Source organism: Rhea americana, unplaced genomic scaffold (assembly GCF_003343005.1).
Source record: "Rhea americana isolate MKP2758 unplaced genomic scaffold, rheAme1 scaffold_239, whole genome shotgun sequence".
Classification (NCBI taxonomy): Eukaryota; Metazoa; Chordata; class Aves; order Rheiformes; family Rheidae; genus Rhea; species Rhea americana.
The window spans coordinates 1008342-1036258 of record NW_028186356.1 but is presented as its reverse complement, the minus strand read 5'-3'; the positions used below and the strand labels follow the sequence as shown (position 1 = coordinate 1036258).

Below are 27917 nucleotides of genomic sequence, written 5' to 3'. Positions count from 1 at the left end.
AAGGGCTGTGTGGAGTGTTATAGAGATCAGGTATAAGGTTAGAGTAGAAAAATGAAGACTTCTATGTTAATACCTCTTGTGCTGCCCATAGGGGAGGAAGCTGTTGCAGAGCTTACTCCTTGAAGCTGTGAAAAGCAAGAAAGTATCTTGCTTCTGGTCAAACTGCAGTGAAGCATGTGTGGTGAGATTTGTTAGGAGACCTATCAGAATACATCTTCTATTGAGATGGTCTAAAAAAGTGAAACTAGGCTCAGTGCTAACAGCAACATTTCATGCTGTGATGATTTAAACTCTCTCCATATGCTTTGCTGACTGGCCAAGAAGGGAGTATTGTATTGCTTTGATGAGTGTTGTGTTCTTTTTTTTTTTTTTTTTAAGAATAGGAGTTTCTAAGCATAACCTCCAGCCTGGATCAGAACTTCTCATCTGGAAGTCTGCAAAAATCACAAGGTGTCTGGGAGGACTGGAGAAGGTWTCAGGGAATCATCAACCCTGAACTGCTTTTCCTTAGGAGAAACAGGGTTACAGCTAGAGCAAGAGTGCTTGCCAGCACTCTTGGACTAAGTCAAATRTTGGAAAAACTGTAGTGAAGGGTGGGAACCAAGAAAAATAAAGATGATAAAGGGCATTTCTGGTACKTCACTGCCAGATGAGTACAAGGGAGACAAAAGCTCCTATTGAGAGCTCAGCTTAGACTTGGAGACTTATGATGGAGCTATCCTTGGCTGGGGACTGCCTTTAGAATTTGGCTATTTGTTAAAGTCTGTAACTGCCATGTGTTGCCTAAGAGTAAGACAAGCACATTTAAGCAGCTCTTTTGCGAAGCTTTCCTCTATATTGCTGTTGTCAGGCAATCCCAGCATAGTCAAATTACAGCAGTCCTGGGGGCTGCTACTTCTGCTGGAGGCCCTTCCTTTACTTCTGTCCTCAGGGAATTACAATCCAAGGCTCTTCCCTGTCACCTCCCACCTTTGATATTGCTGACCTCTTTCTGCAGAAGCTGCTGCTAGCTGCATGCAACCCATGGAGGAGGAAGCTTTGAGCCATTTAGGTTGCAGTCTCTACTTGAACAACTCTGCCTGCCTCTTTCAAGGGAAGAAGTGTCAGATGACATTTTATAGGGTGGATTTGGCTTGGAGAACATTAGCTGGACTGCAGTGAACTATATCTCTCAAATAGCAGGTACAGCCACTAAACTAGCAAAGAAAAGGTTTTCTTAACAAATGTAACTAGTGGTTTGTAAAACAGTAACGTTCGCTAAGGCTTTGAATCACTGAGTGCCAATATGTTAGATCAATTGACCCAAGGTTTCTTGCAGGCTGCTAATTTTCTTGTAAAAATTATAATTGAAAACATGGTTAAAGATGGTGCCACAGATATKKCCTGTGGTYCWSWGRACCACAGGMMATAGAACACAGTTTTTGGAGTAACAGCTCTAAACAGAACAAACAAATTACTGTTAAAAGACTAAGAACATGATTATCCACAGCTGCTTCTACAGAGCATCTGCCAYGGCCTGGCCTCCCTCTGTCTTCTCCTAACCACACTTGATAGCACACCTTGGGATAGCAAACTTCCTCATTTCTCCCCCCTCCAGCTYTTATTCATTTCCCTGCTGGCCTTCCTCTAGGCTGGGAGTGACTCCCTTTTTCATAGGCAAAACTCACTGATGGTACTAACAAGTTAGTTGCTCACTTCCGTGTGCAGTAGAGGGGGTGTTTAATACCTAATGCTTTTRAAAGCCATAATTACATTCTAGTCACAGGAGGGTGATGCTGCTGCTCACTGTATGCAAGATTCCAGCTCAGGCTACCTCAAGTCTATGAGCTGAAGAGTTAACTCTTTGGGGAGACATTTGTCACAGCTATTCCTAGAAAGCTTGGAGCCAGTGAAGTGAAGGATCACTCTCTAATGGGACTTTCCTATGTCACATTTACACTAACAGATCCTGAACAGCCTGAAGCAGCTGTAAAAGTCAGGGAGAGGAGTTTTAAGGTAGTCTATGAAAGTCCTGGGTTTGAATCCTGTTGATGATGAACAGACTCTTGAAATTAATTCAAGAACTAATAGGAAAAGGACATACAAGCSCTGCAGACTGATTCAGGTGGAAGAGAACAAAATTGAGATAGCTGATACTGCAAACTCCTAGTCTTTTTTCCTGTAAGTGCCTGGTGAATGGGGAAGCTGATCCAGTGTCACACCAGAGTCTGAAAGTGTGTGTGTGCACGCAGGGCTTCTTACAGAGGTTGCCCCTGCAAGGATTTCAGGCTACAAGTCATAATGATGGGCACCTAATTTCAGTGGAGAAGCTGGGCTATGGTTAGTGTGGTGCTTGGGTTCATACCATGGACTTGAGTGTGGCTAATTTAGTTATTTTGATGATTTAAGTGACAGCTGTTTGGAYAGTCAGCATCATTTTGTAGAAAATACTGTGTTTTAACATTTTCAATGTGCTGCTTACAGCTTGCAAATATCTRGCTGTGACAGAAAAATACAGCTCCTAAGCCTACAGACACTGACATAACCCCCCTTGCATCTAAAATGTATGCTGGCATGCTGCTGACTGCCATAATCTGTAGGAGAATCTGGCTCCAGCCTGTACATGTAGAGTCTGTTCCAGCAGCTGTGGGAACCCATTTCCACCAGCAGGGATGTAAGCAAAGTGCTGTGCTGTTCCCAGCTCAGACAAAAGGGAAGCAGCATTTGTCAAAGGCCAAGGCAAGGCTGGTGGTTCTAATAAGACTTGTTCTCTTGGCTGTCCCCCAGCACTTTCCCCTGACGCTTGCTCCTTCCCCAGCAGCCTTTCCAGCTGCTCTGTTCCCCTTTGGGGCAGGTAGCCGCAGGGTTGTACTGCACCCAGTATGATGGCAGAGAGAGGAAAGCTCTCCCTGATGGAGGGTGGCTTTGGGAATGTGATTTGCAGGTGCCTGGTAAAGTGAGTGCTATGAATCTCCTGCTTGAACTGGTACAGGTGCTGGAGAGCAATAAGCCTACAGAAGGTCTCAGACGAGCTCTGAAACAGAGGGAACATACCAAAAAAAAAGCGGGGGGAGAGAAAAATCTTGTTAAAAAGACAATTTCCACCATTTAAAATTGYTATTCCTTCTTCCCTAAAATTCAGTTTCTGTAAGCATCTAAAACTTGACCTACTAGCCTCCAGCTTTGGCTGTACAATGGAGAGCAGACCAAGCAAAACACCTTTTGGTGTTGTGGGAGTTATGAACCAATTGGTTTTGCTTAGGGCCAACTGGCTGTGCAAAAACCTCTTTAAGGCAATATCCCACCTTTTTCCCTCCACAGAAATCTCACCCTACTCCTGTGTTCACTGTAGTTAGTGGACTTCTGCTAGCTTACACCTGTTGAGGGTCTGGCCTTAAAGTCTTGAACCTCACTTATTGGAGAGTAGAAAACAGACTTTAACATCTTGGCACGAGTGAGAAGCTGGCAGGARCTTGGATCATGGATGCCAATGCATTTAGAACAACTTGTATGCACATGGAGCTAACTCCTCTGCTTGCATGCAGGGCAGCAACTGTTACCAGCATTTGCACCAYCCCACACCAGAATTACTGTGTGCTAAAGCATCATTGGCAGTTGTTCGCTTGCATCATTCAAAAGACTGAATCATGTCCTCCAGCCCTGTGTTCCTTCAGTCCTACACAAATCCATTCCAACTGCTGGCTCCTTAGTGGAGCTTTGGGAGTTTAATATGGTGGTAACCATCCAGTGCTCCTACTTCCTCTAGTGACTTTGCCGTGCTTACACAGTTTTATCGTGTCACTGAAAGATGTTGGAAGCTGTGGTTCCTCACCTGCTTCCTTTTCTGAAATACCTCTAGAAAAGTAACCCAGAACTGGAGGTGGTTTCTGTTCARGATAAAGAAAACAAATGTTGGTAGCTATGTCCACTCAAAGCGTGTGGGCAGCTATTTTATACTGTGTCTCGTGGAAGCCAGTGGAACTGCACAAGGGTCTGTGCAGCCACAGCGAGACAGTTGTGACCCAAAAGCCAATGCTCAGGAAAGAGGGGTCCCTCAGCAAGGACTGTGAGATAGGGATGGTGTGGCTGTGCCGGGGTGGTGGTTAGTGGTTCTGCCATGGGGAGTTGATTACTGGAGGGATAGAGATAGGACAGCTGATTGAGGAACAGACCTTTAAGGGAGAAATGGTTTCAAGCAAGGAGCTAGAGTATTTTCTGTGGCTGCTCTACCGGCTTCAGAGTCTGGCTGGTTCTGCCTGGCAGACTTTCCAGTCAGCCAAATGCTGGGTGGATGGAAACAGGGAACGGGAGCAGCCAGTTTGGAGGCTATGGGCAGGTTTCATTTTGGTACCCAGTCCCAGGTAGCGAGCAGGCTGTGCCACACGGAGGAGCCAGGCTCCAGCSCCGGAGGCGAGCAGGGCTGGGCCGGGCCTGGCCCACCCCTGCGTGTGAGGGCGGAGGGAATTGTGCAGCAAGGCTCACCACTTTCTCTAGGGCTGTGAAYGGGATTTCTATCTGTAGCTAAATATCCCTTTGGGAGGCACAGCAGCACCTAAAGTGTGAGCAGATGCTTGTGGAGGAAACACTTTTCAGGCCTTCCCCAAGTTTATGCTTCCTAAACCATCTGTGATTTTCTGTTATTGCTTCTTGTATCTTCATTGCTTGCTGCATCACTGAGCCCTTGGTATTCTCCCATCTATTTCACATCCATTCCTACCCTTCCTGAACAGCCTTTTAACACCTTCCTCTTATCCCAGAGCAAAAAAAAAAAAAAAAAAAAAAAAAAAAAAAAAAAAAAGGGGGGGGGGGGAATTTGGACCTGTTTTATACTGGTCTGGATTTTTATCTAATATAAAAAGCCCAGAGGCTTTTTCTCAAGGAGCTGTAATCCTAACATTAGGCTCTTTCAAATGCTGTCATCATTCACTGCATTATTTATATAGGGAAAATTAATAAGCAGATGCTAAACTTCTGGGCCAGCTGTTTTAGAAGCAGAAGTAAACTGCCTCAAAATCAGCTGCTGGTAAAGATGAGGGTTGATTCTGATCTAAGCTGCACAATATGTAAGCACAATTTTTGCAAAATCCAGCCAAAAGGAAGGAGAACTATAACTGACACCATTAAAAAAAAAAAAAAAAATCTCTTAACACCAGTAAGGTGCCCAATTACACTGAGCTGCTTTGAGAGTTTGTTTAAATAATAATGAAAACAGGGCAACAAAATGAATCTATTTAATAATACACCAATCAATATTGCTTCATACTTAATACAAAGGAATGGAAACCAATTCTATTAAACTGTACTTCTATTACAATAGAGACTTATTAGTGCTATAATCACTTTTGCTGGATCACAACTATCTGAAGAGTTTGTTATTCAGGACATTTTCTCCTGTTATTAATTAGACATCCCAAAAGCCTGTTCTCAGCTCACTAGGTTTAACCACAGAGTTGAATGCAGAGTAACCATATAAGAGGGGTGTGTTAGACTATGAGCAAAATAAAATACCTCGTGGAGTTGAACATCAGAAGGGGCATTGCTGTGGTGACCAGGCTCGCAGAACAACTGCGCAGCGTAAGCAGCATTAAAGGCATTCTGGCTATGCTGACTTTGTATTTACTCTACTCACATCTGCCCTGGGGCAGGTGCTGAGAGCTTTTCACTTCTTTCTTCACCATGTGCATCCCGCAGCTACAGCAGGGGGGCATCTCAAAGCAGAGGCTTGCTGAGATGATTGCGTTAAGAGTCTGGCATTGGAAGATACACGTTAGACACAGTTTAGGGGCGAGGTTCAGGATGAAGCCTGAAGGCCTGCAATCAGATGAGTGTGTTTGACGTTTCCCTTTCTGGGTGAATTCTGTGCAACCTCTTCAACTATTTGCTGCAACCATCCGTTTTTTGCACCCTGTCTACACACAGGGTAGTGTAGACAGACACTCCTGCCTGTGAGATGTGTTGACTAGCCAAAGTAACAACTGGAACTGTCACTTCTGGTCCCTTCTCAGGAACCAAGGAARCCTGACGGCGGTTTATAATACAGGCCACAATCCACAGCTCTAAGGGTGGTTTATAGCACAGGCTGTAATCTATAGCTCTGCGATGCATGAGATGCATGGTCAGAGGTCCATATGTGTTGACAGCTGTAGCCAGCATTGCTGCATAGGAACCTGTGGGGACTCTGCCTGGTCACATAAGCAGCATTTTTCTCTTTGCTTGGTTAACATTTCTGCAATTCTGAAACATCTTACAGTTTAAAATCTAGATGCAATCCTAAAATACCCTGTTTCAAGGTACCTGGCACAATCAGCTGACCTAGGCCCATTTCTCACTTGACTCTTCCTATTCTTCTGTTCTCAAAGAGAGAATATTCTCCCTTTAAAGTCCATGTTTCCACCTGCTTTGACACAAAAGCTGTTCCTATAGTACAGTGAGGGGGGTGCTGGCTCTCAGACTGACTACATTTGCTGTATGATTTTTTTTAGAGCAGCTGCGCTGTAGTTTCTTGAATGCTCCCTCATGTTCCCTTCCAGCCCAAGAATGACGGTGCCTTTGCAAGCCGCAGGTGCTCTTTCTCTTGGGCAATCTATGGCTCAAACCTCCATTTACCACAATTTGCACATAGGCTTCCATCAAAACCATTTAAGCAAGACTTGCAGGTTGCACCTGTGCCCAGACCTGCATAAGCCTGTGAAATCAGGACACTGTAGCTTTTCCAGCTCCCCAGGACAGTGTGCTTGGGTATTCCTGGACCCCAAAGGTGCTGTAGAGGTACCTGGGCTGTCCYGACTACATGCAATGTAGTGTCCTGTACATTTAATCCCCACAGGGATTTATTTTGGGAAATAGAATGACTTTTCTGCAGGAACATACACTTGAATCCTTTGGGCTATGTCATAACTGTCTCTCATAGCTCTGTTGAGCTGAGAGTGGCTCAGAATCAGGATTTAGTCACTGCTCACCTTTCCTGTGTTGGAAAGCTAATACTGTACCTAATATGGCTGCTTTTACAGTTCTTGCCTTTCCAGGCAGAATGACTTGTTCACTAATTGCCTACAAAAGATTCACTTCACCTGCATCCTATCATTAATGAGGCTTTTCAGAGATGATTTATAACACAWGATTTCTGGTATTTATTAGGCACAATGAAATGCTAACTAATTATTAGCATAGTTGCTTTCTCAGCTAGCCTCTTTCCTTGCTCAAATGCAGATATCCTATTTTCAAACCAAATTTCCCTAGTTTTGCTCTGTTTTGGACAGATTAACATTGCAAGCCACTGCCTCTCTCAATCCATTTAGTCAGGGATCTCTCTCTCTTTGGCAGATCCATTGTAGTGATAGAGCCCCAACCTGCTGGCCTGCTGCACTTTGCAGCACCTATTGCAAATAAGACTTATTTGTGCTTGGACCTTGGCAGCTGATCAGGCTGTGTGCAGCAGATCCATGTATCTCTGAATTTTTCCTCTCCGGCCTGATGGCCCTCCTGTACTGGCAGATGGCCTAATAGCAATTCTATTTTGTAGCCATTTTTTGTTCACTGCAAAACATTCATTTCTTCTTTTTTTTTTTTGGGGGGGGGTTTCCTCCAATTAATGAACCCTGTTCATCACCATTCCTGACACCCCCTCCTCCATACCACCATGTCTTAGCTTCTCTCTTCCCCTCCTTTGCAGAAAAAAGGGCAGAATTTGAGACCAGGCCTACACGGATGGATTTCTTCCCATCCCCTCAGCAGCTGCTGCCTCTTGCCCACTGCTCTAAGGAAAGATTCAAGTTTTGTGGCAGCCTCACTCTTTGTTTTTGGCCTCCTAGCAGTCACTTTCAGCTGACATCTTTGTGAACATCCATGGCCAACTGCCCTGCAAGGGCTCGTTCTGATTGCTGGACTGCAGGAGCCAAAGTTACTGTGGGATCGCTTTCTCTGAGCTCTCTGTGCTTCCCTGTCCAGCTTAGTCCTTGACCACATATGAAGGACCTGCCACACGTCCGGTRTGCATTACCTCAGTCCTGCGATACCTGGACACACAGACCAGTGCCGCCTGCTGCGGCTGTCGTTCAGCTAAATCCTACTTTGCAAGGCTCACGACTGAGCCCAGACCAGAACAAGCTGTAAGATGACTCTTTCTCAGAGATATTTGTYTGATGAATCAGACAACATGAAAAGCAGAGAGGCTCCTCTGCTCAGGGAAAGAGTTCTGAGTCTTTTCCAGTAAGTAGAGTAAGAAAGAAGCTGTGAGTCAACTTATCAGAGAGAAGAGTGGGAGCATCTCCAGCCTTCTTGGAAAGCAGATGAAACAAGAGCGTTATGCTTCGTAGTTCCTCTTTCTTGGGGCAAACCCATCCAGCAAGGACATGGCCATGAGGTGCTGACTCAGTTTCCACTGTTAGTTAGGATTTGATGAGACAGGAGCTGACCAGACTAGTGACTGGACTAGTTCAGGGAAAGAAATGTTAAATTGAATTAGCTGTTTGCAAGAGCCCCCATCTCCACAGTAGAGCACAGGTGCAGAGCAAGAAGAAAGCCACTGTCTGCTGCTTTGCCTCCCCTGCTCCTGCCCCAGCTTTTCCGACAGCCCCAGGAGTTGTGTCGCTGAGCAGTAGCTGAGTGGACAGAAGGCTTTGGTCATGTGCCACCGGGCTGTCTCGCACCAACAAAACTGAAAATTCAAGCACTGGAAATCCATACAGTGGATTTAGCTCACCAATTTCTGGAAATCTAATCAGTAAAAGAGGTTCCTTGTCCCTTTCTTCCTGCCACATACCATGTAGTCGTTTCCTAAAGTCCCTGTTAGGTCACACCACTTGTTTTTTATGTGTCTCTGGGGCACCCAGGAAGCAGTTGTGTATGCAAGACAGCAGCTGGATTTCACACAGGCAGGAAATAGTGTAATGCCTGTGCTCCTTGGGCACATGCATGCTGTCACCCACACACTGAGCTGCGCTGTCTAGGATAGAAACCACTCCAGCCCTGCATATCCACTAATGGGACAAGTCCTCCTTACAGAAACTCCGGAAGGCTYTTGACACAGCGAAGCAAAGATGGAAAAAGAAGAAAGGACAAATGCCTGYTATTATACTGTGTATAACTTTCATTGACTCCAGACAAAAGAGAACGTTATTTAAACTGCCTAGGCAAAGAATTCATTGTACAGTGGTATCGCAGTTCGGCTTGATAAGTCTAAAAAAACCCCGCTCTCTTTAGACTGCAGCCCCCACGTGAGCGAGGCAGCGCGCTTGACGAGCCCTCCCCAGCTCAGTCTYGGYGCTGAYGCGCTGATGKTCCCCCAAGCGCTCGCCRTGCCATTAACGAGGGATAAAATAGTGAAATGCCTGCCAGCGAGGAAGGCTGAGCCGGAGTTGCCTCTTCTGCTCCAATGGCAGGAGGAGACAAGGGCTCAGCGGAGATGTGGCAAAGCAGTCGCCAACCAGCGTGCGATCTTTGCAGAGACTCCGGCAAGAGGGCTGGGATGCAGCGGAAGGGGAACTAATCGCGTTAGCTTATCTCGGCCCAGGGATAAAAATTAATGGCAGTGGAGGCGCTTCCAGCAGGAGCAGGCAGCTCAAATAGCAGTTCACAGAAATGCTTCAGCAACGAGCACCTGAGTAAGAGCAGCAAAACAAACAGCCCTGGAGAAAACCCCGTTGCAGCTCAGGCCACGAGGCGGGGAGCAGAGCGGGTGCTGCTGGAACAGCACTTGTTCTGGAGTTACTGCGGCAACTCCTGGGACCTGAATCCTCCCGTGCTTCTCCCCAAAKCRCGCAGAGCTTCTGTTTTCCAGTTACTTCCCCGCGTACACATGCCAGAACACTGCAGAGGCCCCAGGAGGAATCAGTTCTCCCTTCACTGCACCCACCAGAAGCACTGGCAGTGCTGCTGGCCTGCTCCCATCCCAAATGGAGGTCAGCTGGGGACTGGCAAAGCTCTTGTCCCAGGAACGAGGGCTGTTAGGAAGCAACAGCGAGAGCCAGTGGCACGGCAGCACATCCTGTGGGGGGAAGCCCTTCTGCAGCCGCGGGCACACRCAGCCTCCAAGGACGCGGCCTGTCTCCAGCAGCGTCAGAGCCTCTTACTCACAGCCAGGCCACAGTGTGTTTCAGTTTCCTTATCTCTCTGTACTATTTCTTCCAGTCATCACTYGTGTCATCATGATATGCTAAGGGTAAGGAAACATCAAGCTTGTTAGGACAGAAGTGATAAAGAAAATGGGAGAGCCTCTAAGTATTGAAAAGACTACAAAAGAGGCACCTACTTACAGTGGCAGTAAGATCTCTTATTTTATTTAAAACTATAGATCTAAAGTTCATATTGATTTCCCATAATAGTCTTTAACAAGAAAAAGAACTCAAAAAGCTGYGGGCTGTTGTATAGCTTCATGTCAGGTGCTAAGTAGAAAAGCAGATCTGTGAGCAGTGGAACGCTTACTTGTGTCAGCTACCCAGCAAACCCTTCCAAAAATAACACCATTGCTGCTTATTGCTTATTTTACTCCCATGAAAATGCATAGACTTTGTCTCATCTTTGAGAGTAGGAATGACAGTCATTTATAATATGCAAACTAAGCAGAATTCAGCAGCAGTCTCTAGCTGTGTAGGTCTTGTCTCTAATGGTTTATTCTCCGGCAATTCTTTCCCCTTGCACTACAAGTACTCCTTTATTTTCATTTTAAGAAAATCCCATTCGATAGCTTTAGGCTACAGGATCAGTGGCAGGGCAGCAAATGTGTTTCAGTATCCCCAGAACATACTAATTGCCTTCGCATGACTTCTCCCAGGCCTAATACAACAGCCAGGCAGGATAAACAGTTTCTCATTCAGGCACTCCCCTACCCACCCCCAACCACACAAAAATGCTTTGAGCAGGGTGCAGTTTGGTTCACAAATACCCAGTTTGGGCATATCAGTAACAGCATTCCAAAAAAAGTGTTTTCTGTTATAGAGAAGCCTGAGTTCTGGGGAAAGAACAAGACCAAGGCATGTGAGGAACTACCTATTTTTCCTCAAAGTCTGAGAGGTGGCTCATTGCATTTCTGCTACTGGAAGAGCGTCTGGTCTCTGTCTTCAGCAGGAGCTCAGGACCAGCACTCATTAAACGTGCTGACTGTACCAGAGTAATGGCCAGGGCRGAGTGTTTCACTGGCACAGAAATACTGCGTCCTCTGGGAGCCGTGTCACAYGTGTGCGCATGACATCCCTAGTGCTGTGTGCACATACAGTATTGCAAAGCCCAGGGAAGCGCCATCTCCAGAGACCTCTGTGGGCAAAGCCATAGCTAACTTCATGTTCACACAGACAGAGTCCTAGGTGCTCTTAGGGGAATGCAGCAAGCCAGACAGTGGACCAGCTCTCGTTTCAGCTTTCTGCTTTCTTCTTGACTACTGTGCCCAAGCTGGTCTGCGTCAGGACCCCATCTTGGACAGAGTTCAGATTTTGTTCTTATGCTGAATAACAGAAAGAAAGGAATTGCTTACCTTCCAAAAATTTGATTTCCAAAGATGAAATCAAAGGCATAGAAGGCTGGTTGTGCTGATTAAACTTCTTCATAAAAGAAAGTGACTTACTTAGGTCATTGTCCATCTTGAATGCGATGTCCAGCTGCATGATGAAAAGCATGAACTGGAACCAGGGGCTCATCTCCTTGCCAGGAAGAGGAATGTGAACAGCAAACACGGTATTATTGGCCTCTGTCTGCCTSCTCACTGCTTCGTCGAAGTCTCTGATCTTCTCACACTGGTTAGCTCCCCAGGGCATTCGCCACTTGTTTTTTTTCTTAMATCAGTGCACTTCACTGATATGTAAAGAGCTTTTATTAGAGGACACATCACTTAGCATGACTTAAGAAAAGGAAAATCTCTTAGTAATTTCCTCCTACRTGAAAACCTGCTCATGTTCCTCACTCAGGGAAGCTACAAACTGGCTTCATAGGAAGATGCTAGTGTGCAACACACAGAGTTAGGTGTCCTACTGTGACTCCTCTTAGTACCGCTTCCTAAATGAAATACACAGTCAAGACTTTAAAATTAAAAAATAGGAAAGCAGTGACCCCAGTACAAAATGACACACATTCTTTCTTTTTCCCCCCCCCCCCTTTAAACAAAAAAGATATTCTTGTCTGAAAGCAACCCTGCAGCTGCTGAGATAAGAGACAGAACTCTAATTACCTCTCTTTGCACACCCATCCATTCCTTTCCAAGTTGATAATGAAAGCAGGAAAAACTGTTCAGTTGCTTTTTTTTTTCCTGCTCTTTCCTTATCTGTACACAAAAAGGCTTTATAAAGCTCTAATATTTTAACAGGTAGCTAAATGCCGAGGAAGAGAGAAGAAGAAAGATGAAGGATACTTGCATTTTTAACACTAACCAGTGTGACTTCCTAGCAGAAAAGCAGTGATCTGGAAAATCAGCAAGATTCCTCCAGAAAAGTGCAGCTTTTTAGTATTCATGTTTTCAGTAATTGCCCCAAACATAACATTGTACTTTGTATTAGCAGTGAAAGCACTACACAAATGACGGATTTGCCTCCTAAGCACTTAACTGGCTTATTAAGCTGACTTTCCTCCTTTAAATCTGATTTGTCTTCCTGACTTTAAAGCTGGGAGCAGCTTTAAAAAAGGACAGGAACCATTCTCCTGCCCAGCCAGTATTCATCAGCACCATCAGAGACCAGGGACAGTCTCCATCCACTGCTGGGAGACTGAAACCTGCCCATCCAGGGGAAGGAAGGAGTAGGTAACAAGCAGTGTTGACGACAGGAACTTGAACCACCTCCCATGAAGGCTGTCTTCAGAGAAGTATTTGGTTGGTATTACAAGAGACTGGCCGTGCTGGTTCAGACCAATATTGTGCCTCCAGCAGTGGCTCTGAGAAGAGGAGGAAGAACAAGGTAGCCCAAGAAGGGCTACAAATCCAGCCTGTCATGTACACCATCTGCATTTGCTCGTTCCCAAGAACGAAGCCATCAAGAACAAACGCTAGTGAGGCTGTTGGCACCTCTGAAGCTTGTGCCTCAGCTCTCCCCGTAGTTGTGCATATCACACAGATATGTGAAGGCACATATCTGAGACTGTTAGGTAAATGACTTTGCCTAAACCTCATACTTCCCTTACAGCCAAAATCCCCATGGGACATAACTTACTGGAACAGCAAGAAYGTGACAAGCTCTTCCCTAGAACACGGCTAGCACTTTTGAACTTGGCTCACAGCAGTTGGTGGGAGTGGGCTAGCTCACCGCGGCTCGAGATCAATGCCATTTTGTCTGCCCGAACAGACATCCTTCAGCTTTCTTTCCTGTCCCCGAGGAGCTATTCCACTTGTGCAGCAGTCCCCAGGCTGCAGGAGTGCAGGCAGAGCTGAAGCATATGCTCTCAGCTGCTGAGGACACAGCAGAGCTCCCAGCTGAAAAGCTGGCTGAAGGAGAGAACTGGCAGAGAGTTGGGACCAAAGGTCCTTGCAAGAAGCAGCACCACAGACAGTAGGGAGAGAGGGAGCCTAGGAGGAGAAGGAGGCTCGCCTGAAGCCACGGCCTCCTCCTGGGGCTATGGACAATCTCAACAGCAAAACCATCAGGAGCTGCAGCTTGGCTCAGGACATTCTTCTGGTCTCTGCTCCTTGGTACTTTAAATGACATTCAGGCTGATGAAGGGCCTTCGGGGAAATGATAGTCTGAGGTTTCTGTTTGAAGGTGAATCAGTTTAGAGTTGCATACTTACATCTCAGTTTACACAGATGCGAGTGGGAGGAAAGGAATAACAAACACAGCTGCACTGGAGCCTGTTGGCATCCTTTACTATCCATTTAGGGGCTGATTTTAGAGCAGAAGATTCTGGTCTCAGTATTGTAAGAAAACAATCAGAGAGATCTAATAAGAAAAACAGTCATGACTTTCTCCACTAAAAAATCATTTGCTTATTTTATCCAGAATCATGGCCCCCAACTGACCCACAAAGGTCTAATGTAATCCACTTCAGTTTCTCCCAGCTAATTCCAGCTGCTTACAGCATCACCAGTTAACCCTCTGGAAAAAAAAAATCTCAGGTACTTTTCCCTGTTCCTCTCTAGTTTTCATGCCCAGCTGCACCTATGTGCTGAACTCCTGGGATAGCTTTAAACCTGAAAAGCACCTTGTGAGTTGTAGGAGCTTCTACCAAGAAGCATTTTTCTCACACATTAGCATTTTTTTTAAATCCAGATTAATCCAGATGTTCTCCTGTCAGCAGAGGGCAGCAAAGGACTTCCACTGTAAGGAGTACATCCCCGAAGAGTAACAAAGAAAGCCTACATAAGTAATCTGGAAAGAAAAGCAGTGTGGGAGGGTGGTAGTGGTTTTACAGTAATTTAAAATTCATGAATTCACTCTTTTGAAATTCATTAGATCCTGAAAGTGCTGTACTCCCTTCTAGCTTGTCTTTGAGGAGCCTGGTTCTTTTCTGTGGTGGAAGAGAAAGAAAAGCTTTAGTCAACACGGTTTTAGCAGAAACGGAGTCATGATCTCTTTATGAAACAATCTCATCAGCATAGCTCCTCTCTGATGTGCGATTTTATAAAGACAGTTTCCTATTCCAACTTCAAGCTGTTGATTATTGCACTTAATCTGTTGTCAAATTTTCCATTATTCCTGAAGCTCAAGTACTGAGAAACGTGTTTTTTTTCCCTGAATAATAGAAAGAAAAACATTTTTTTTTTGTCAGTACAGCATCTCTTTCTGTTGTTCAGAAGTTATATTGAAGGCAGAATTTGTTGGCTACCAGAAAGAGGCAGTCCTATTTGTATTAATAAGTACCTGTTAAGGAGATTTGAGCAYAGTGGAAGTCTTGGTCACCGAAAGCTGTCAGCGTGGTTTGAAATGCCTGCACTAACAGAATCTGCAGAAATAAACTGGATTTTATTGGGGTCTGTTAGGACACGCAAGCTCCAAACAAAGAGGAGCGCGGCCTGCAGGACCCGAGAGGCAGTGCCTTCTAACACAGTGCCAAACGAGGCTACCAAAATCTCACTGAAGTCATTGTAGAGTAACAGGAGCATTCAAGAGAGTCATCGAATTGCAACCTATAAAGTCCACAGCATAGCTGTGACAAATTCAAGGGCCAGAGAGCCTGGACAGGCAAAACTAACGTACAAAACCTGATGGAAAACACAGCAGTTGCACCACACTGCACGACCCAGATAACTCTGCTGTATTATGTTGGCTTTAAAAACATTGTTGGGGTAGATTGGGAAAGATCCAGAGGCTCGTTTGCCTTACAGACTGCTTGGAGGGCGGCACGTGTGCACAGTGCTCAAATCTCATACCCTAGGTGACGCAGAGGAAAACCGGCCTCGCCACCGCACGTTCCCGCTCCATCCCGCCCCGGCAGCTTTCTGCGCGGGAGCCGCACTGCTGGCTCTTCGCTCCTGGCAGGGGCAGGCCCCAGGATCCTTCCCCGAGCGGAGAGGCTGCGCTGCAGAGACAGCCCAGGCAAAGGAGAGCGCTCCGCTTCCAGCCTGCCGGGAAGACCTGTCTGCACCTCGCAGCTGCTGCGGGAACGAACTCACGGTCGTTGGCTGGGAAAGCCGAAACGGCGGCTTTCACACGCAGGCAGAAGGGAAGACGCACGGACCCCGCGTCCTTTTGAGCTCTGCCTCGGTGGAAAAAGAGAGCGGTAGTGTCTAGCAGGGGCAGAAAAAGAAGAGGAGCTCGAGATCCCGTATTCACAGGAGGCCGAACTTGCCTGCTAGCATCTGAATTGATCGCTGATGAGCTGCAAAATTGGTTTTGCCCTAACTCTTTTGCCCTAGCTGCTTCTTGACAGCACTGTGCCCTGACAGAGCCGTTAGGTCCAAGAGAAGGATGATTATCTCACTTCACGATTCTTCACAGAAGATTTCACTCCCTTTCCCTCAGCGTCTCATACAAACACGCACGTCTAAATTAGTGTGGGAAGCCAGCCTGAAACGCAAGGCTGGCTGAGTCAGCCCGASAGAAGGACACCAGCTGCGATGCAGGGAGCAGCCCTGCTTCCCTGTCCGTTCCCTTCCGCGGGACCGAGAACAGACTCTCCGTAAACAAGGCAGAAACTACTCTGCAAATGATTAGTCCTAAAGCAGAGTTTTAAAAGACAAAAGGCATTGGTCAGGGCTATTTTTCTGCACCTGAAAGCAATCAAAGAGCAAYGAAACTGAACTAAGTCAATCATTTCCCCCAGCAACAAGTTATACGAGAGGAAACTACTAACAGCTAGTTCTCTTGCCTCAAGAATAAGACTAAATAAAAGTAAACAAGATCACAACCAGAAAAGCTATGCTTTCTTCTCACTCAGTGAACCAGGACAACAACAAAACCACAATACTGTTTATTTTATTTAAATTAACAAATCTGTATGTTTTCCAGGTTGCTTAAAGCATTCTGTAAAAAGTGAACACAATCAAACAAAAAAGGGATATATTTTAGTAAGACCCATGGACTACTTCTGAGACATATGAGAAGGGCTTAGGAATTAAGAAATAAAAAAAGTATATATATATATATGTATATATATATAATATATATATGTACACACACATGTGCCTCCCCCAAAACAAACCATTAGTGTTTGACACAAAATTTGGTTTTAAAGCTGCAATGCCCCATTTGTAAAGAGCCTTTACAAAACGCAATGCTATACTAAGCTGTAAAAGAAATCATGGACACATCTATTCAAACAACATAAATACTACGTAAGAACCCAATGTAAAAAGAATGTAAAAAGAATGTTAAAGTTGCAAAGTCGAGCACTCAGCCAGGAAAATGCTGGAATTATGGTTGTGTGCGTTAATTTAATTCACCTCCTAGTTGAAGAACTACTGCAGTACACTATTTTTTCTTCCATCACTTACTTCCTTATGTGAATTGCTAACAAATTACATTCTGCCATCACTGTTGAAAGTATGGTCCTAGCACTTATTCTACATAAACTAAGTATCCCCCTCCTCCTTATTTTTTTTTTAATAAGAATTCCTTTGAGTACAGGGGCATTATTATCCCACTTTATAAAAAGATAAACTTACCAAAAATGTTTACTTTTCCAGTTCAAGTATTCAAAATCATCCAAAGCTATTTTTTATTTTAAAAGTAGTATTTAGCACTTTTTTGTGCTACAGTGATTTCATATGTTCAAACATAGCAGCATGAGAATGACTTCATCTGGAGTGTTGCATTCAACATTCCTCAAGTTTGACCCAATGTCTCTTGAATGCGACACTGGTAGGGACAGGATTCCTAGCTTCACAGCCTCGACTCCTGCCCAGAGCCCAAAACACACATACAAAACAGAATTTATTTTAAAAATAGTATGCAACAATCTTTAATTGTATGTCTTAATGCATTCATTGGCTAGAGATGAACTAAGGCTACAAAGGTCATACTAATTCTGGTATTTCCTAATTATGCTTTGATTTTACACCTTTATGTAATTTCAGAGATCTTAACAACCCAAGGACAACGTCACCTTTTTTAGAACAGTCTTTCCAGKGGCATCTTCGAGAACTGTCGGCAGCTTCGGAAGCTGCGGTTCTCGTGAGTCTCTGACACCTCCGCAGCTGATGGAAGCAGATTCTTATCTTCTAGGGGGGAAAACTGGGCTAGGGAGGTTGAGATGCACATAACTAGTAAGAAACACAGACACGGACTAGCATTGGATAATGAGGCCCTCTGGATCAGGCTCTCCTCCAGGTCCTGGAAGGATGCACGTCCTGAGCCCTTTGGTCCGGGCCCAGGCCATCGAAAAGTTCTCTTTTAACTTGTCCCCAGCACAGTGCAGTTAAAGCCTCCATCCCATATTAGTGCCCATTCTCCTCCACTGCTAGTCATCTCACAAGAGTCAGCTCCACTTATTCGTGGAAGGGGGCTGATCTCATCTTCCACTGCTGCTTTTCCTCTGAAAAGCAAATAACCATGCTAGTACATAAGAGGTGGATTTTTCAAGTCTGTAAATTATCAGAAAAATCTATCTCTACCAAGTACGCTGCATTCTGGCAATGCAAGGACAAGCAGGATTCTCCAGCAGATCCTCTACCCAACTTACAGGCATGAAAACTGAGAACAGACCCTCCCCTGCGCTCTCTCTGACCTTCCTCATGGCACATAAGCAGCATAAAAAYGAGAGCGCCATAACAAATGGGTAAGATAAAGGAAAACAACCAGAGGGAGTAGAGCCAAAGAGACTGAGAAATAGGTAGCTGGGTAACTCTTAAGAATTCAGGACAGGAGCTCTAGAGCACACATTTCTCCTGCAACTGAAACTGAATTCAGGCATCAAGTTTTTACATTCCCCTATATTCAACAAACAGCAGTAAAACCTACTGAAAAAGCATGTTGTTTCTTCTTCTACTACTTAAATCATATATATTACAATCTACTCCCTTCCCCAGTTATGCTTCACTCAAGTGATGAGAGGTTTGCTGTGGAGTTACAAGGCTGTACTACAGACCACAGGTTGGGGTCAATATGATTATATGTGATGGAATTAAATGTTTTTAGAGCGAGACTTTAGTCCATACCCCAAGCTCAACACCTTAAGAAATTACACATACAAAAAAACCTCAAAATATTGAACACCTGCTCATTAACTGAGCTCCACTCACTGTTTGCACTGTATGCACAGGCACAAAGTAGCCAAGTAAAAATTACCCAATGTCAGGTCTGCCACTTCCTAACTTCTGAATGTGCGACTTTGCAACCTTAATGCTTTTCTAGATCTTTATGTGCTTGAGTGTAACACAATATACATATCCCTCCCCCCAGAAATGACTACACCATATTAAAGAATTTACAAATGTTCTGCTTGGTGTCACACTGCTCTGTGAAAATACACTAGATACTGGGCATTCATAAAGCAAGTAACTTCAGACACATCTCCTCAAGGAGGACGTTGTGTCGTCCTGTGTACTCCACTTCATTCTGTGTCTCAGTTGAGATGTTCTCAGTGTTACTCCTGAGCTTCCTTGCGAGCCAGCTTATAAACCTCTGTTGGCCCATCCACATGGGTGATCGTGGTGGTGAGCTGAAGCTCCTCGCCACTGTTTACACCCAGGTCACCTGGGGAACAAAGTCATTCTGTTAGGCTGGTCTGACAATAAAACATTGGACAGCGAGAAAGCAAAGGATAAATTTTATTCACTGCTGCCTCTCAGGAGCAGTCATATGAACTAAGGACTACGTAAAACTTCTATTAATCCTTTTATTTAAAGCTATTTAAATACAAGCATATCTGAAGATGAAAATTTCTGTGCTACTGAAGACTCTGATAAGGCAACCAACAGTATTGCCATTCTCCACTTGCTCAGACTTTTATTTTCTCCATTCCCCATTCCCCCATTTGACTAACGGAATTACAGTTGGACAAAACACTCTTGATTGCTTTCAGTTTCTTGGTAATTATTAAAAAAAAAAAGTCTTTTCAGCAATAATCCAAAGAAATCACCTATTAATGAGTCAACCCACACTATAAAATGCTTTGTATGATTTAAAATTAAGATTAAAAAAGAGGAACAGCTAGATTGTTTTTAGAAAGCATTGACTAAGTACTCAGACTTTTCTGATGTAGTCATCCAATAAAACGTCCGCAAGAACAAAAGCGTTTTGAAAAACAAACTATCATTTGAATAATATTTCAGGACAATAAACTTTCACTTCAGCAAAAAAGAAAACACACAAGCATCACCCGCTTGATACCCCTTTCTTCCCATGATAGCTTTCACGTGCAGATCATTTAGAGCCACTTACCGTTCGATTGGTCCTCACCGTAATTCTTGTGTGACGGAGCATACAGGAACATAAGTGCAAAGACGTACAGGTTCCACATCCCATAGATGCCCGTGAAGAAGGCGCTGTTCACTTGTATTGTCATGTCCCCCCACTTCCAGTGGCCTTCGGTCACCTGCCGTGAGACACCAGACACACTGATATGTCACAGCAGCTCACAAGATACAGAAATGAGCTCTACCGCACTAGCTTTGAGTAAATTAATAAGAAAATGTCAGTTCAAGTAATGGATGTATAATAGATTCAGGAACACAGACGTTAGCCTAGAATACTCTTTGTTAGCCTCCATCTGCAGGRAAAAAAAATGAACTAAAGGAGCATATCTGACAGTTTTTGATTTATCATTCTTAAATGTGACAAAATTTCTCACATTCTGCAATATATCATAACTGAGGAGTTCTGCAAAGATTGTCACATAAAGGGCAGTACCTAGGAGACAACTAGTTACATCTGAGAACATTAGACTTCTATAAATAGACCTTTTATACAAGGAAAAACAGCATGAATAATGCGAAAAGCTAATGTGCTGAATGCTTTCTTGCTGCTTCTGTCTTATGACAGAGACCTAGGCTGACAGCATCAGCTTTAGACATACAGAGATGTGTCAAAATTTATGAAAATATTATCAATATTAATATTGAAGATATACAGACTGTTCACAAAGACACAGGGCGACAGCATGCCTTTTCCTGATAAGGAGAGTTTCCCTTTAGAAAACAACAGGAAGTTCTGCTCCAAAGAGAAGACACAATAGTACAGACCTTGCCTTTACAGAAATCCAGACTAGCTTGGAAGGAAGAGCTGGACAACAGTGTTTGCATTATGTCCATGAACAGTGACAGTTATGGTCATTAATACTCAATGAAGCACTCAACTGCAAAGTGCCATTTCTCAAATCCTTGCTTCAGTCTAATAGAGTTTTCAACCAAAATTGTCTGCTGTTATATTTTCCATCAGGGCCCACCACATACCCCAAAGCATAAACAGTGCAGAGAGTGAGAAAATACTCCTGAACATGTAATACTATAGAGTATGTGGTAAAAAGACAGTTCACAAGACTGTATCCACTGTCTCTCTCAAGCTGCAAGCAGCTTGTGCTTAGGAATAACCATAAATGACATCTTTGAGACAAATGCAATTTTAACAGTAGGCCGTTTGCACAGAAAGCTTATTTGTACAGACTGCATCCTAGCTCAGAATACAGAGGCCGATATGCTGTTAGAAACAATAGGGTTGCTAAGTCAAAAAACAGGAAATATTTAATTCTGTGTTTTTTTGTTTTGTTTTTTAAATGTTTCTTTGTGGGTATATAAAGCCACAAGATTCTTTTAACACGAACAGATCATTTTTCCTCTTGCTGGGTTCTCAGAAGCGACTGAACTATTTTGGCTGATATTTCAAAAAACACATTACTATGAGCCAGAGGCCTTTGTGAAAGTTTCAGCCTAAATGATTTTATAGCAGTGTTTTAAACAAACAAAAACAAGTTCTTAAAAAGCAAATCTACCTAGAACAGGCATGCAGACCTTTTCTCTCTAAACTGTAAGCTGCTGACATTGTTAGTAGCTGGAGAATTTGAGGCTGAGGTTCTCAAATGGAGCTGAATTTCAGCACACTCACCTGACTCACTATAAAGAAGATGACTGTCATTGCTGCACAAGCCAGAGTAATGAGCATCAAGAACTTGAACCTAAAAATCAGCCCCTGCTTAGAGAGAAATGTCACTGGTCACATTAACAGAATCCACAAAAACCCATTTTTGTTTTTAGCGTGTAAAAGACAAGTTAAAGAAAAAGAAAAAAAAAAGTCCAACCCACGAAACCCCAAACCAAAACAACTTCCGCCCACTCCTTTGTACTGTGCTCCTGACAGCCAATATTCTCCATTCCCCACACACGTCTGCATTCCTCCCCAATACACCGGGCAGGGCGTACATGTCTGGACAGCTCTTGCTTTCCATTACACCCGCTTCTGTGACGGTTTACTACGAGCTGATGTGAAAGAGGAGGCACATCAGCCTAAGCTAGAGGCTTTGTTATCTGAACAGCAAATCTGATAGCTCACAGCTTTTGTTCAGCAAACAGACCTGCCTTCRGTCTAGAGTAACATCTGCAGAGAGATTTTACATTTTAGCAAGGCACCTCTGTTTCTAGAGCAATGATTCTGGGTTTGCACAAGCAGACTAATCCTCACCCCCAAAAATATCTGTCAGGAAATTACAGCAATTCTAAATGTTTGTCAAAAATTAGTCTGTGTTTTGCAAAAGAATATAAGACAAACAATTGATGGCTCAAAATCACTTTTTGGGAATCCTACCACACATTTGCTTTTACTAGTTTTAAAATTTTACTAACAAAAAAAGTTTGAATTTTTTTAATTTCTTTTTAACTGTTTCTGAAATTTTGATGGAAATGTCAGTGTGTGCCTAAATATTAGGCCATAAAATGACAACAAATAGCTATTAATTTAACTCTTCCAGATAAGATTCAGGCCTGCTAGATGTTCGCATTTGGAGCACTGCAACAAGTTAAAGTCTTGAGCCTCTTGTTAAAGGGAAGGACAGGGGGTGGGGGAAGCAGCCAACTATCTTGTCCTGATTGTCTCAGATCCTATCTTCTTTGCAGAAGGAATTATGTGCATTTCTGATCAGTGATAACCAATCAGTTCAAATCAGAAGTGATCATTATTAAACAAAACAATATTGGTGATAAATATTTACACACCCATGAAAACAACAGGCTCTCTCAGCTTTAGCACATAAAAGCGAGCTCCTCTTGTTTTGCAGCAGTTAAAGACAGCTAGGACAGAAACAACATACAAAAACACAGGCTAAAAAGGGGATAATTATCTGAATATATTGGATTTTAAACCTATTCTAACAGCTTCGCTCCTGTAATTTGTCTATGAAAAATAACCTCATAAATCTGTGAATTTGTGCCATGGAAAAACAGGAAGGTCTCAGTAATACTTTCCATTAAACACAATCACTGATCTTGCAGAAGGAGAAACTGGGACAGAGACCTCAGGGGCTTTCTCATAGTAGCTTAAACTGTAATTTGGGGAATTATTCTCTATCCTCAAACACTGTTCGGAGCAAAAAGACAGTAAACTAGGAGATCACAATTACTCATAAAAATGAGAGCTAGCTTACATACCCTCCTGAGAGATCAAAACATTACATCAGGGCTAAAGATCCAAATAAAGAAAAAAACATCGTTAATGACAGTCCAAAAGAACACAAAGGCAATTAGGGAGATTTGAGTAACATAAGAGAGCCAATAAAAATCAGATTTTCCAGGTTCAGGAAAATATTCATAGAAAAGTTTTCAGTATGCTCTTGAAAATCCAAAATAAAGCTGAAAATGTATTTTAAAAATAAAGAGACTAAGCAATAACGAGTTCCTACCTCGTAATGAAGACGGCGAGCCTTGCTCATTGCTGGGAGCCTTGACTGTTTCCCACTGATGTTTCTGAACACTTGAAAGACCATAAAACACAGGAACAGAAAATACAGACACAAGCAAATGCCTGCAACTATAATAAAGGCCATCTGAACAGCATAAGTTAAAAGAAACAGTATAAGCTAAATAGAAATGATAGAAAATATTATTCAGGCGATTCACTTATATTAATAATATCTCAAAGATCACAGTTAAACTTTCTGAGGGCAGCAGTCATTAAAGATGGACTGCAGCCCCCACGTGAGCGAGGCAGCGCGCTTGACGAGCCCTCCCCAGCTCAGTCTCGGYGCTGAYGCGCTGATGTTCCCCCAAGCGCTCGCCGTGCCATTAACGAGGGATAAAATAGTGAAATGCCTGCCAGCGAGGAAGGCTGAGCCAGAGTTGCCTCTTCTGCTCCAATGGCAGRAGGAGACAAGGGCTCAGCGGAGATGTGGCAAAGCAGTCGCCAACCAGCGTGCGATCTTTGCAGAGACTCCGGCAAGAGGGCTGGGATGCAGYGGAAGGGGAACTAATCGCGTTAGCTTATCTCGGCCCAGGGATAAAAATTAATGGCAGTGGAGGCGCTTCCAGCAGGAGCAGGCAGCTCAAATAGCAGTTCACAGAAATGCTTCAGCAACGAGCACCTGAGTAAGAGCAGCAAAACAAACAGCCCTGGAGAAAACCCCGTTGCAGCTCAGGCCACGAGGCGGGGAGCAGAGCGGGTGYGGCTGGAACAGCACTTGTTCTGGAGTTACTGCGGCAACTCCTGGGACCTGAATCCTCCCRTGCTTCTCCCCAAAGCGYGCACGGCTTGAGGCAGAGCTTCTGTTTTCCAGTTACTTCCCCAAGCACATCCTCAGCCCACACAGGTCCCCAGGTGGGATAGCTTCTTCAAAACCATGCCGGCACCTTCCACAACCCTGAGCCCTACCTGACAGCCCTGGCCTACCAAAAGGAAGAGGATTTTGCCAACTCCAGCAGGTATCTGGCAGGAATATCTGCAGGAAGGGAATGTGCATTTCCCTCCCCAGCAGCAAGAGTCCTTCCCCAAGCCCATCAAAAGGATACAGCCAGCTCCGTGCCAACCTCAGTGGTCCAGATACTGTAGAAGGGATTTTTCAGTTGCACTCCCCTGGAAAGGCGAGAGAAAACATGGTGCTGTCACAGGATCCTAAAAAGCTCAGAGGGAAGCACATTTCTACTCTGCAGCCTGGAAAGAGCCACCAACCCTGCTCTGCCCTTCTGGGTTGGCAAGGTGGGAAGCATTTCTTTTAGACCCCAGGGGACAGGATACACTGCTCCAACATGCCATAATAGTGCAGAGCGTTCATTAGACTCTTCTCTCATCATGGGGAAAGACTGCCCCCCTAACTGGTAGGGCAACAGCTGGCAGCAGGGCACACATCTGYGTGCGCCTGCATGTTTGTGCTTGTGCGCATGACCCTCTTGGTCTCCTCAGTTGATCCGGCCCTTTCCAGTGCTGCAAAAATACACCCATGTTTATCAAGAGCTTCTCACTGACCCTCAGAAAAACCTGCAGAGGAAAGAATAAGTACTTGTACATCTCCGTGCACATCCTTCCACCGGGGAGGGAGGACAAACAAAAAAGGTACTGCAGCAGATAAGACATTTGCATATCCAGCCACAAAAGTTAAACCATTTACTCGCTCGCTCACTCACTCACTCCACCTTGAAACTGTGTCCTTAAAAGCAGACAGGGGCTATAAAGGCTCAGCCCTTCTCCTCCCCACGTGCCACAGTGCACGCAACAAGGTCCACAAGCGCTTGCTGGATTCAGATGCTGAGYCTCCAGTGCTGCAGCACTCCTGCTCGCTGTTGCAGAAGGTGCCCCCCTAGGCCTCCTCTGCACGCTGTTAAGGAAAGACTCGCCTTTCGCGTCAGAGCAGACACACTGCTCAAAAGCCAGGGCCTTCACCTACCTCTCACACATGTCAAAGATGAACAGGCAGAAAGAGCCGACAGCTATGGGTCCAACCTGCTTCCAGTACCCAGCGAGACGATTCCGTTCATTCTGATCCTAATCCAAGGGTCAARTGGTGGAGAGGAGAGCAGGAGAAACCAAGAACAGCAGGTTAGCATGTAATCATCTGATCTGGAACGAAGCCCCACAGCACCGTTTCCAACACACAGCCAGTAAAGAGAGGTTGCCCAGGTACTGCTGCCAAGTGGGGTTGGAAACCACTTTCCATTCTGTGTCATACCTACCATCATGTGCTCTCCACAGAAGATGATCCAAAATGACAGGAGCATGGCATAGAAAATGCCTTGTCGAATGTCTCCAAACAGTAACATCCAAGTCCAGTCAAATCCAATGGAAAACCACTCCACTGGGATGTTGATGAAAGTCATGGAAATTCCCAGAGCAAAGATGACCCTGGAGAAGCAGAAATACTGTCTTGTTCTAGCTTGCAAGGAAGGGATACAGAGCGACAGAGCCAGAGGAGAGCAGGATCAGTGACACAAGGAATCAGGCAGCATTGGATGGGTGGCAGTGGGGCTGCTTCCAAAGCCCGGGGGAGCACCTCCACCTTCCACCAAACCCTTTGGGATTAAGCCCTCACACAGTAGCCACAGGCAAACACAGCCCCAGAGGAAGCAGTGTGGCCCATGTGCCTCCTGGGGGAATGGCTGGGCCAGGCTCAGTAGAGGCCGTGATTTTGTCATGAACCCCAGGTAGGGGTTTTCGTGTCCCAAAAGCTACCGAGCACAGACTGACCACCCACATGACTCCTGACTTGGAGYAGCCCAGCAACTCCACTCTCTCACAGGGAAAGGGGGAGTGTGGCTGCCGATTCTGCAGGCTTAAGGGGAAAGAAAGGAGATGCCATGGAGCTCTCCTGCTTCCAGGGTGCCTGGGTGAAGGGAGGGGACGGGGAGAAGAGAGACAATTCCTTTCCCCCCATCAGAGGGGCTGAAGCAGCAGCCACCTAGGTCAGAGTCTGGGGAGACCAGCACTGGGGTCTCTTGCCTCAGGGCCTCCTTATCACTTCAGTGCTCGCCTGTACTCACTTCTCCAGCAGGACAGGAGCACGTGTCATCAGCGTGATCCGTCTCCAATACCAGACCATGATAATTAAAATGCTGGGGGTGAGGAAAGTTTTCATGGCAAACCACACTTTTGTAAAGCCTCCATTTTGATGGATACCCTAGGGAAGAATGAGGTTGACTGCAACAGCTGTACACATTTTAACATCGTTATTCTTAAGCTTATTCTTACATTCTGTGCTTTTTCTCCTGTACTGACGTGAGAGGCACGTACATTGCAGTATTTAACATGTAGATGCAACCGCACTTTGAAAGACACAGTTTGTTCAGCACAGGAAAGAGCAGCTGCCTATTCAGCACCCAGACTATCCAAGCAGACTTCAAAAGTCCTGAAAATTAAAGCCAAAAYGCACAGCTTTCGTCATGAGGAAGAATGTGGTCTGAGAGAGGGGCACTTCCGACACAACATGGAAAAGCATACAAAACTGTTCCCAAAAAGTAACAAGATGCACACAARGCTACGTCACCACTGCTGGGAAGAGCATCAGCCAAATTAATGTGTTTCTCCAGACACCTGCCCTCCCCACCCCATCTGCAAACACTGCAGCAAGCTGGCTGACAAGTTCTGCTGAAAGAGACAGTGGTTGGAGGCTTTCTAGCCAACAGCAGCCACAACCATTGAATCCTGAGGGAGCGCAGAAAGGAGGATAGCCAGCAGCCCTTCCAAACACTCGCTTTGAGATAGCCAGCTCTAACAGAGCTGGGCACCCTCCGAACCCTATTATTCCACTTCTCTCGCTTTCCTCACTCCTCAGCTCTTCACCACAAGAGGCAAGATTTAATTGGAAAAGCTCTATACTCGAGTTAGCTCACTGCAAGGAGAGGAGGAAAGGAAAGAAGCCCTCACAAACATGGGAAGAGCCTGGCTCTGGAGCTGGTGATYAGGGAGCTCAGGAGGGAGCACTGCTCAGAGCTCAGGTAGGGAACCAGGGAGGGCTCCTTGGAGGAGGACAGTCAAAGAGGAGATCCCTTGGGCAAGAAAGAGAAAGCACTTTCCTCTCCTGTCAGCACAGGAGAGCACAGACCAGCACATTCACAGGCAGGAGATACCTGTGAAGAAGTGTAGGACCTTCACTGTGGATCAAACAGGAGAAAAAGAAAAGAACTGCAAGAGGCAGTAGTTACTCTGCAATAAGAGTTCCAGTCTGGAAGCATCTGCTGACTCCAACACCCCACAGTACAGTAATTCCCTAAAGCAAGGCAAGAAACATCGATACAGGCAAAAAAGACACTTACCACGAGGCGAATATCCTTTATTTCCCCAATCCCCACATTAATGCCTTTCCTCTCGTTGACAGGAAGACGAATGTTGATGAGGTAGTACTTGTGAGCCACACTTCCAATCTCCATGAACGGAAGGAAGTCACAGTCATAGTGACGGCCTTCAGACTCTAGGGTCTAGTGAAAGGGCACAGAGCAGCAATAGTGGTTAGACTCTTATGTAAGAGCACATCCTTCATCGTGCATTTCTGTAAAACCCCAACTTAGAATGCAGCTGGGAACGTTACTTGGCGAGTCAGATTTTATTGCTAACCCCAACCTCTTCCCAAGGCTAAGGAGAGCCTGTGCAAGTCTAGAGATATGTATCAGCAGTTTGGGAACTTCCACAAGCTTTTGATTGTTTTAGGTCATTGCATCAATAGCATATGAACTCAAGCAG

General features: G+C 44.9%; 1 protein-coding gene across 2 annotated transcripts in view; it reads right to left on the bottom strand.

Annotated features, from left to right (window-relative positions):
* Positions 1-16287: 16287 nt before the first annotated feature.
* WLS (Wnt ligand secretion mediator) overlaps positions 16288-27917 on the bottom strand; it is a 39713-nt gene continuing 28083 nt past the window's right edge. The window contains exons 4-12 of one of the 2 annotated variants that reach the window (XM_085306370.1): positions 27494-27655; positions 26222-26358; positions 25418-25586; positions 25132-25229; positions 24260-24323; positions 23158-23301; positions 21372-21458; positions 19713-19866; positions 16288-19025 (exon numbers count right to left, since the gene is read on the bottom strand). In XM_085306370.1, coding sequence (XP_085162496.1) covers positions 18916-19025; positions 19713-19866; positions 21372-21458; positions 23158-23301; positions 24260-24323; positions 25132-25229; positions 25418-25586; positions 26222-26358; positions 27494-27655 — 1125 coding nt within the window. In that variant the 3' untranslated portion in view covers positions 16288-18915. The remainder of the gene's footprint in view (positions 19026-19712; positions 19867-21371; positions 21459-23157; positions 23302-24259; positions 24324-25131; positions 25230-25417; positions 25587-26221; positions 26359-27493; positions 27656-27917) is intronic. The other variant, XM_085306371.1, reaches the window with a different exon arrangement.